This window comes from Chenopodium quinoa, unplaced genomic scaffold, assembly GCF_001683475.1.
Source record: "Chenopodium quinoa cultivar QQ74 unplaced genomic scaffold, ASM168347v1, whole genome shotgun sequence".
NCBI classification, from domain to species: Eukaryota; Viridiplantae; Streptophyta; class Magnoliopsida; order Caryophyllales; family Amaranthaceae; genus Chenopodium; species Chenopodium quinoa.
Genome location: NW_018745675.1, coordinates 3,345,547 through 3,357,086, shown reverse-complemented (window position 1 = coordinate 3,357,086; position 11,540 = coordinate 3,345,547). Strand labels below are relative to the sequence as shown.

The 11,540-nt window shown below is 35.5% G+C and overlaps 1 protein-coding gene across 1 annotated transcript; it reads right to left on the bottom strand.

Moving 5' to 3' along the window:
- Positions 1–7,775: 7,775 nt before the first annotated feature.
- LOC110717223 (phosphopantothenoylcysteine decarboxylase subunit VHS3-like) lies at positions 7,776–8,354 on the bottom strand. The gene is made up of 2 exons (XM_021895876.1): positions 8,147–8,354; positions 7,776–8,074 (listed from the first exon to the last, which is right to left on the bottom strand). Exons 1-2 carry the CDS (start codon positions 8,352–8,354, stop codon positions 7,776–7,778), a joined length of 507 nt encoding a protein of 168 aa, XP_021751568.1.
- Between the last annotated feature and the right edge of the window lie 3,186 nt (positions 8,355–11,540).

Below are 11,540 nucleotides of genomic sequence, written 5' to 3'. Positions count from 1 at the left end.
AATCGTCGGTCTGCAGCTAAGCAAGCAAGGGTTTGTCATCCAACTCCCGGCAACTTAATTCCAAAGATCTCATTTAGAGTTTGGAGCCTAAATGACGACGATCCCGGCCTCGAGTATGAACTGAAGATCAATTAATCTTTCAAGATTATTTACTATGACTATGCTAGGAGGGTAGACTGTCACTCGGCTGATATTACTATCGTGAATGCTCGTGACATCGTTCAGTCCAATAACAGTCCAGCGTTGGGTGGGATTGTGAGTGAGGCTGTCCTGTGGGTTCGGAGCAAGGTTCGGTTCTTATTCTTCCGAAGTTTGAAGTCTGTCATTTATCTTTAACTAGGTTAGGTCCCGTGCCATGCACCGTAATACTACTCTTTAATTAACATTATATTTAATTATTAAAAAATTTTACCAACAAATTAATAGCGTTTTGTTTTTTTAATCAAATGAAATTCTTAAAAATATGTAGTTAACTTATAAATAGATTTTTTTTTTTTTTGCAAACTATTATTCATTCTCTGTTATGTATGTTGCTTTTTTTTTCCTCAATAATCAACTAACTTTAAAATATTTTTTCACATCTTTCTTGGCAAGCATTTCATACATAATTAAATACAAGAGTCTGGTTTTCCAAAAAAAATCCTTGTTATTATTAATTGTAAACTAGTACATAACCTTACATATGTCATAAATTAAGTTAAGAAGTTTATGATATCAATTATTATTTGGAAGGATACACTAAATATTTTCTAATCTTTTTTTTTAGGAAACTGTTTTGCAACATTTTATTTTGGTATAATAATTCTTTCCTATTTAGATATTTAAAAAAATAAAATAACTAAGGGACACACCAGAAAATGACACGTGTCATTGATTGTATGTCTTTTATTAAATACTGTAGTTATAGACTTATACATAGGTTGAGGTTCGCTGTTTATGTGTGGGTAATTTGGTTAATGGAGAAAACTGTTTTCTGATGAAATTCGTTGACTTTTATGTCCACAAAATATAGTTGTTAACATTAGTGTTATTTCATTCGTCTTGAAATTAGGTCGTCCAAAAAAAAAAACGTTGACTATACGTTAAATTTTAGTGAAATTTGCATTGTGACTGTCGTTTGTTGTTCCAGCTAAATTTGACATCCTGTTTTTTTAAGTGATTATTGTCGTTCAATTTAAGTACGACATATTCGTATAGTGGAATAAGTACATTGGCTTGTTTCGGAGTATTTCACTTAGTCAATTATACAATTATTCATTTCGTTTAATTTGTGTTTTAACAATACTAATTTAACCCGTTAATTAAAATACGTTTTAGTTGCTGAAATAAAACTCCAGTATTTACGTGTTTAAACTTAGTTACATTGTGAAGCTGAATGTCGTTTTCACGTAGGACCCTGAGGCCAACATGGATGTTCGTAAGAAGCTAGTCTATCTCCGAGAGTTTCGAACACGTGCAGTTATACGAAGGTATTAGTCAATTTGGTTGATTCTCTAGACGTCCTGTTTCGAGCTTGGAGTGAGGAGGTGAATGTGTGCCCAAGTAAAATCCTCATTATTCACGAGAACAAGGAGGTTTCGTCATTAATGGATGTTAGGGGTGCGGCCATGAGGAATGGCGATGAAATCTTTCGCTTCACAGACAAATAGGGCATGTGGAACCCTTACGTGTTTGTGTCTGTGAACGAAAATCAACTTCCCTTTTGTAGGATGTCCAATGATCCTTTGCGTATGGATGTTTCATTATGTTTTTGACTATGATCCGTGATGTAATGCTCCGTGTGGGTACATGTTGTGGTTTATTTGGTGTTAACTAGTTGGATTATATGATGTATTTCGTTGAAGTGCCATTAATACCCAATTCTGTTTTAAAATCAGTTATGTGACGCTAAACTTATGTACAGTATGACATTGGAGGTAACTGTACATCTTTTTGATTTAGAAATTATGATTAGTATGTTAGTATGCGTATTTATATACAATCAAATACGAATAACAATGAATTGTGTTGTCAAAGTATTTCAATTATGTGTACACATGCTTGACCTAATTTAGACTGAATACAATTAAAGTTTAATAATATTCCTCAATCTATTTTGACTAAAATGATTGAATCCTAAATTAATACTCAATAAATTCTGAATTAAATAATTCTATTTTATTTGTTTATTTGTTTGACAACAACGCTTGAGTAATTGTAATAGTCAAAATCAAGTACAATTAATAGTCAAACATTATTTTCAATGAAACTTATCGTGACAAGTAACAACAACTGAAATCAAAACTTTAAACCTATAATAAAATAAGGTATGAACTCCATTACGAAGATGGGGACAAAAAACAATTTCAAAAGTTAAAACAGAATATTTGATGAATATTGGAACGGAAAATGGCAATAAATAAAACATTGGAGTCAAATATTTGATGAATATGTCTTTGGATATTTATTAAATAAGGGTTTTAAAAATTCTTTTTGGAAATTACCTCGTATAAACCTTTCCGATATGATAATAAGGTTTTGTAAAATTCTTTTTGGAAATAACTGAAATAATTATTAACCTTATTTAAACTTTCCAATGAATATTGGAACAAGAAAATGGCAGTAATTAAAATTGTATCTGATAAAACCTTAACGATATTCAAGGTATTTATTAACCTTGTTTCCCGCGCTTCCCGCGTCCCTATTGCCAAACACATGCATATGTCTTTATTGCCAAGTACAGGGAATTAGGGTACTTATTGCCTTGACCCATTGAATTGTCAAATCACAACTCTTCACTCCACATTTTCACCTTCTCACTCCTCTTAAACCGTCACTTCATCCATTATTTAAGCTCCCCGTTTTCTAACTCCACTTATTTCACCTTCATCTCCACCTCAAAGTTCCTGAAGTATTTCGTTTTTCTCTCCCAAACCTTCCAATTTCTCCCTCTCTAAAACGACCTTCCAAATTTATGGTTGGTTTTTCTCCATAGTGACGCTATTCGCCACCTTAAGAAATCCCTCGACAGATACTGACGCTGCAGATAATTGAAATATGCCGGAACAGTTATAACAGCGCCCTTGACAATCAAAACGGTGAAGATGTAGCCCTTTTTAAGGGTGCTGGTATAACTGTTCCTGCAAATTTCAATCGTCTGTAGCCCGCAATCACTGGCGGGGCTAATTAAGTGACGTTGGGTGATTAATTTTTTTTTATTATAAATTTAATAACATTGCGTTATTTGGTATCACATGAATACTGCAAACCTAACCCCAAAAAAAGTTAAGTTAAATGTCTTGTTTTTTAATTGAGATTCTTCTATAATTGTTAATGTTGTTGCTGCCGCCATTGAACAAGAGAGCCAAAGCAAGAAAATTAGAGTCGGGAAGAGAGAGAAAGTGAGAGCTTATCTAATTTTTCTGGGATTGGAAAATGTGTGGGATTACTTTTTTAATTTGGAAAGTTGATTTCCTCGGCATTTTTTAAGGACGGTGGTCTACTTTTTTAATGCTTTTTTCTAATTGAGTAAATTAGAATAGAAAATCTATTTTTGCCATATTATTTGGTCTGTTTTCAACAAATCTAGTGTATTGGTTTAGCTTGTTTTCGGTAGGCTTTGAATAATTAAAAACTAGAAGGATGCTAGTGTTATTTTAGTTTAATATTTCTCTTTGAATTGTTCGACTAATTTTTTTATTTTTAGATTTTAAATTTAAGTTTTGACCGACTACTGTGTTTGGATTTTATTTTTTGGTTTTATTGTTTTTGGTTGTGATTTTTGTCAAATTATATGATATCCATAATTCGTCCCCCCAATTTAACTCGCTTGGCTCTCGAGGGATTTCTTAAGGTGGCTTACAGCGTCATTATCCTGGAAACACCTATCATGCGTGAGGAAGTCAAGGTGGTTTTAGAGAGGGTGAAATTGGAAAGTTTGTGAGACCAGAAGAAAGAGAATGTTATATTTATAAGTACCCGGTGAGGTACAATGGTGGATCTTGACAATTTTCTTTTTGGGGGCCGAATTAAAGTTGAATTTCTAAATTTAAACCATAGTAGATACTAATAACAATGTAAAATAGTTTAATCTTACTTTTTTAAAGTAGCTATTAATAAAAAAAAATCATCAATAGCAAGTATAGTACATAAATAATTAAATATCATTGCTAATTGCCTAATTCTTTAAAAATGAATAACGTAGTACTGTATTATTGTTTATATAGAATAAAGTTTTTTTTTTTTTTGAAATAAAATTAAAAATTTGTACTTGACTACCAATAATACTGCCATTTATGATTTATGTAGTGAAAGATGGACCAATTTGTCATATGTCAAACTCACATAGGAGTTTATGCCAAGTAAAAACATATAGAAGAATACTACATGGTACATAAGGTTTTTCTAAATTTTAAGTCTAATGGGCTACAAGTAGGGCTTCTTTTTTTAATTTGGTTCCTAATAAAAAGTTGGATCAAATTCTAAGAGGGGAGAAGATCCGCCCTTGGTGAGGTAGATTTTTATCATTAAGGTCTAACTTGCAATGCTCTGATGTGAATATCTGGCCTTACTATCTATTTGACATGGTTTAATTATTTGATTGATTATCACTTGCAAATAAAAGTTTCTAAAATAAGTCCACATATAAGGGGAGCAAGCAGAGGCTTGAATGCCGGAGCGCGCCTTAGTGATGGAGGGGATTCGCGCCGGATGGAACAAGGCGGTTTGAACCATAGACTACTGTTGCTGGAATGAAGGACCGCTCCGGAACAGAATTATGCTGCTTGCTGGGCCCTGATGGTGGAACTGGCATTTTTAGGGGGAAGAAAGCGGCCCCCTTTTCGGCGGAGTGGGCAGCATCGCTTTCTGTCGTGTAGCCGTGATGCCATTTAGAAAGAAGAGACCAAGAAGAAGAAAAAGAAAAAGCAGTATTTTGTAGATTCTTAACATCACTGGAAAAGAAGTTGAGTTGTAGGCATCAAGGTAAGGGGCCGAGATTTTATACTGTTGCAGAAGCGGAATCGAAAGGCTTGGTTGAAAGGTAAGGATAGCGTGATTGGTCGATTGGTTGGAAGGTATGCATTGCATGATTGACTGCTTGCGGGTCGATCATGGACCACAGTCACGCAAATTATCGTTCTTCCTCCATGGCATTTTTTTAATTTCTATTTTGAATTCTTTTCCTAAATGTTTCAAAAGTGTAATGGGGTGATTACGGGTAGAAGAGAGGTGATCTTGTAAGTGCTTTAGGACTCTAAAGGAAGAAATAAAAGAAGTTTAAAAAACCTACTGCTTGAACAATCCAAGTCGGAGCCGTAGGTTTGTTTTGCCGAATTCCGTAATAATATCTGTCTGTTTTCCTGCTGTTTTGCTCCTTGTTTTTAAGCCTAGAATTAAATCTCGAAGCCTTTACACTGAATTTTATGCCAAACTTGATTTTATGTTCTGTACTTCAGTTGTATTTACGTAACTCATTTTAAATCCTTGAAATGAATCTCAAAGCCTTGACACTGAATAGATAGATTTATGTACTACACCTTGAAAACTGCGTTCGAGAACTTGAAATTTTATACTTGCGCAGAATTGGCCATACTCTAGTATACTTGTTATTATTCTATTCAACCTATTGGCCATACATATTAAGTATTGACCCTTCATCCTTGTCGGAATTCAAAAAGGGGATTATAACAACGTTTTGACCATTTTCTGTTGTAGTCTTATTTATAGGTTATACTATAATTTTGTTGTCGTTCATATCAGTTGTGATTGTGACTTGGGAGTGGGTTGTACGCGTTTTTTTTATGATTGATCGACGTCAAAGCCTGATAATATGCAAGTTGTATTGTTCAATTTCAACGTAAGTGTACATGCTATTATTAATTAATAGCCAAGTATCATTTTCAATGTAACTTATCTTAACAATAATTGGAATCAAAACTTTAAACATATAATAAGAATTAAAATAAGGTATGAACTCCATTAAAAAGAAGGGGATAAACCGATAAAAACAACTGCTGCAGAAGCGGAATCGAAAGGCTTGGTTGAAAGATAAGGATAGTGTGATTGGACGATTGGTTGGAAGGTATGCATTGCATGATTGACTGCTTGCGGGTCGATCATGGACCAAAGTCACGCAAATTATCGTTGTTCCTCCATGGCATTTTTTTAATTTCTATTTTGAATTCTTTTCCTAAATGTTTCAAAAGTGTAATGGGGTGATTACGGGTAGAAGAGAGGTGATCTTGTAAGTGCTTTAGGGCTCTAAAAGAAGAAATAAAAAAAAGTCTAAAAACCTACGGCTTGAACAATCCAAGTCGGAGCCGTAGGTTTTTTTTACCAAATTCCGTAATAATATCTGTCTGTTTTCCTGCTGTTTTGCAATGAACGGAGAGCACTGATGGAAACTCTTCAACTAACAGCAGTGAAAAGGGTTCAATACCATTTTATGTCGTAGCACATACATGTACCAACAGTAGAGTTGTCTTAGTCCTTTAATTCTGTCTTTAGATCGATGTTGGTGGTTAAACCATTATACAAATCAAACGTGTCAAGTTTGAAGTAGGCCTTGTTTGTTTTGTAATCCAGGGTACCACTAGGTAAACTTCGGTACCCTAAATATTTTTACATAACTAAATATAAACAAACCAAGCTAATCCCAAGGATCGTTTTTGGGGAGAGGACTGCGCCGCCTGTAAGCATCTGCAGTTGCGGATCATCACAACTTTCTTATGAGGAGCCAAATTACAAACCAATGTCTAAACTTTATATAGAGATAGTCAACAAGTACTAATAAATTAATAACCTTCCTAACTTTAACTTTTGTTAATAATTAATTAAAAAATTATAAATAGTTAAAGCAATGTATTTATTGATAAAAAAAGAGCTATTAGCTATCCCAAATTTAAAAAAGTTAAATCAATACTTGCATAATATACATAATTAGCATTTATTTTTTTAAATTATGAAAACATAAACAATTTTATATAGATAATAACAAAAACTTATAACCAAAAAAAAAAAAAAAAAAAAAAGCCTAATTAGGAGTACTTGTATCTCGTACTACAATACTCTAGTATTTACAAGTCTAGATAGATATTGGGCACTATGCAATGAAATACAATGACGTGACATATTGTGAAACTATCAATTAAAATACTCCCTCCGATTTTTATTAAATGCAACTTTCATGAGTATTGCGGTTCACGAGGCAAAATTTAAGGGGTATGTGGTAGTGGGGTTAATTAAAGGTGATTAAATTATGTAGAGAGAGAAAGTTTGGCCCACCACTTAGGAAAGTAGTGGTAAAGTAGTGGGTAAAATACTTTAAAGTAGTGTGTAGAGAGAGAAAGTTTGGCCCACCACTTGGTAAAATAGTGGTAAAGTAGTAATTTTAAGGGTTTTTGTTTACCCAAAATAGAAATAAAATAGAAAGTTGCATTTAATTTGAATCGGACTAAAATAGCAAAAGTTGCATTTAATAAAAATCAGAGGGAGTAATAGACACTGAAATTTGTGCCAAACAAAATATAATAATCAAGTAAATGAATAAGAACTAAAACAAGTAAGTTTGGAGTTTGACAAAAAACGCTACATTCTAATTAAGTGGGCCTTCCTTCCTACAAAAAATAATAGGCCTTTCTTTAAATTTACTTGATAAAAAAAAAATTTGGGCAAAATTCTAAGGGGGGCCAGACCCCTACCCGCCCCTTAGAAGGTCTGCCCTTGAGCATCTAAATTGACCCAGAATCATCTTCTTCATCATCTTCAGCAGCTTCACCCCCGTCCTCATCCCCATGTTAATCATCTTCATCTTCATCTTCTGCCGCCTCCTCATCCTTATCAACTTCATCTTCTGCATTTTCCTCATTCTCATCATCTTCAGCGTCGTAGTCCTCAACATCTTCAGCGTCGTAGTCCTCAACATCTTCATCGTCGTAGTCCTCGTCCTCATCATCTTCAGCCTCATCATCAGCATTCCCTTCTTGATTCTGGTCCTTATCACCATTACCAGCATCAGCACCACAAATAGCCACATCACCACCCCTGTCCTCCTCGATAATCCTCTCATCAGGTTGGTCATTTCCAACCGCATAACCTGGCGTGGAACGGATTGCGTGGATTTTACTCTAAAGGCGTGCAATTCGCTGTTCCCGGAGCTGGTGCAAACGGCCTGACAAAACCCTCGCTTCTTCTAGCTTTGCCGTATGTAATGCTGTCATCTTATCCATTTCTTCTAACCTTATCTTCTCCTGTGCATTGATTTCGTCCAACTCCGAGTACAACTTTGCAAGACGCCCTTTTACCTCAGTCACGTCCCGGTCACCCATGGTAGCTTCTTCGACAACCCTGAGACAAAATTGAAAGGATAAATCCATGTTTCTGAATTGGTACGAAACAGGGGGGTTTTGGTACCATCACGACTAAAGTGGTACAATGTGCTCATCCATTACTTGTACCACAAAAATCGCCCAAATAAATTTACAGAAATCATAAACCCAAAATTAATGGTTTATAAATTAGGTAGAAAGGAAGAACAAATACTTCTGTACCACTGTGAGTAAAGTAGTACAATTTCATCATCAATTGCATGTACCACCCAGAACATTGTCGCTGCATCGTTACTACAGTGGTACAAAAAACCCCAACAATACTCCGTAAAAATTCATAAACCCAAAATTATTAGTTTCAATCCCTCCGCTTATTTCAGTTTAAATAGGAAATACAAATAAATCAGTCCCTTCCCCCTCCACCCCATTGTTGTCGTAATAAAGTAGGAAAGACTCAACCCATTAATGGCGACATGAGGAACAACAACACAAAAACAAGTGGGTACCAGGCTAAAAACCAGCAAATGCAGAATCATGATCATGATCACATGTTCACCACACTCCACACTACAACAAGAAACCATTACTGATAAGAAGGAATAAATTGGAGTTCACCACATGCAGAACGAAATAAAAAAAACCAGCAAAAAGGAAACTACCAACAAAAACACTAAGTAAACAAATAACACATTACTACAGAGAAAAAGCAGGGAACATAATTAAAGAGTCCCAAACCAGTAAACGACAAAATGCATAGGAACATACCTTGGAGCGGAATACACTTGGCGAGGTTTTTTTTAGGTTTTCTAGACGGCTTTAAAGGGGAATGAACAGGTGTTTTACTCTTACAACGAAGTATGGAAGTAAAATGAATACGGCGATGAACTTTGGAATTAATGCTCCCAATTCTCGAGGGGAGGTAATGATGGCGTTTCATTTATGAATTTTAATTATCCAATTTTCCTGTGTTTTTTTTTTTATTTAATTTCTTTTTTTTTTATTGGGAAACCTTACCAATTTTTAATTGTATCAATGATTTGTGGTAGTTATGTGTAATCCCCAATGTTCAAATCCAAACATCAAGGATCATAATGAAAATCGCAATTAAACATTACATCAAGGATTATTAAGAAAGTCGTAATTAAACATTCAATTGTAATTCATTGTCTAGAATCATTAGGTTTCCTACAAAACGGGATTCAGTTGATTTTATTTCATACGGCAAGGATCATTACGCTTGTTACAGAGGGGGATTAAGTTGATTTTGGTAATTTTTTATATTTATTTAATATGTTATTTTGACATGTTAGACCTTTACCTTGGAATACGGTTCGATGCAGAGCGGTTGCGGTTTGAAACTAATACGTCGTCATTATTTTTTTTTCGTACTATTATTTTTCCACCAGGTTTCCTTTATTTTGTTGTAATTTTATTTACACAAAACACTATAATTATAAATAAATAACATAATTTTATTTCAACAATGTTATTTCTTTATAATTTTATTTCAACAATAACATACTTTTTTGACAATGACATTTACACACTTCCTACTTTCCTAGTGATTCAAATATTGTTGACAATGACAACCTAATGCCAAAGTGTCTTAGACATTTGCAAGAAAGTCATTAGGACTGCTATTGGCCAATTTACTCTGCACAACAGTGACGGATGAGCTCAGTACCCTTCTGTGCAGAGAAGTACAGAACCGTGATAAATTTGGCTTCGTTTGTCGAGAATTGATAATTATGTAAAACACAATAAACGAAGCAATTTTAGTTGAAAAGCCACATGTTTTCCATCATTACTGCATAGAAAAGACAAGTGGGTAATCCACTTATTAATCCTCCCATTAAATTGTCAAATCAAACCTTTTCACTCACTTCACCCTTTCAACTTCACACTCCTACTCAACCCAATTTATTACTTACACCCAATTACTTAAACAGAGTTAAACCCAATTTCTTTCTCACTCTTCACTTTATAATACATGATCCGTGGAAAAACGTACTCGTATGATTTAATTTATCTCACTTAGTCATATTTATAATAAACATTGCAACTCTTCACATATACTCGTATGTGTGACCTCATAGGACCGGATTATTATTAGTAGTAAACTAATCGCATTAGTCCACAAATCACAGTCCGTTTGTAGCAAAACATTATGATTACCTAAAATAACCGATTACAAATAATCTCCATATTTGTTCTAAAGCATTATGATTACTGATTAGGGGATTTTTATCCACCAATCACCATCTGACAAGTGGACCAGTCAAGTACCGCCATGTATCCGCCACATGGTCCAATAGGAGCCTGCCACGTGTCAACCATATATTCGTCCTCCGTGGACCAATTGCGACACGACACGTGTCCATTCATGCCAAAAGGATAAATCAGCCAACAAGGCCCAATCTTTAGGAAGCCCAGTCAGCCTTAGGTTTAACCTAAACCTAGTATTGGCACGCATCCCAAGGAATATAAATATGCCCATTAATCCTCATTAAGGGGGATTACGCACATTTAACACTCTCACCTAGAGAGACTATATTACATTTCCGCATTAATTACTCTTTAATCAATTACTAACTTGACCGTTGGAGGCGGATCTCCAATCATCCGGAGCATCCGTTTGTTTTGCAGGTACAGGCGTCCGGTTCCAGTCTCGAAATTGTAACTCTCCCACAGGACATCAGAAAACCCCAAAACATCTTGGCGCCGTCTGTGGGGAGAGTACTTTTGAGATGGCATCCACGTCTGTACCGACTCCTGAAGAGAGGCGTCCCTTGGACGACCCTCAAGTTCAGTCGGACCATGATATTGAAGAACAGTTTGAAGTTGAAGCTCATACAGCTTCAGACGGGACCCTAAGGGCCCGGCGCACCCGTCATACCGAAAGGAGAGAACGGGAAGATCCTCAAACTGGACTCAGTGATCCAGTCGGCGCACCGTCTGCTCACCAGCAGCCGGCTGACGGATCTGCTCCCATTACAAGGACCGAACTCATAACCTTCATTAGGGGCTTCAAGGGAGAGATTCAGGAGCTGATCAATAAAAAGACACCTGCTCTGGTCAAGGAGCAGTCGGCTAAGAAACCTTCCTCTTCAGGGAAGAGAAAGCCTGTTCAAGGGCGAGAGGCGACCCCTCATCCTAACTCTAGGAAGTGGGAGCCGCCTGTCCTTGATTTCACAAAGTATCGCTTTCCTTCTCCAGGAAAAAGGAAACCCGTTC

What these genes read in the sequence shown, in the direction of transcription:
- LOC110717223 (XM_021895876.1), bottom strand. Translation starts at nt 8,354, where the DNA reads ATGGATTTATCCTTTCAATTTTGTCTCAGGGTTGTCGAAGAAGCTACC. An exon ending in AGCGAGGGTTTTGTCAGGCC is followed by an intron (nt 8,075 to 8,146) that starts GTTTGCACCAGC and finishes GTTCCACGCCAG; the next exon opens with GTTATGCGGTTGGAAATGAC.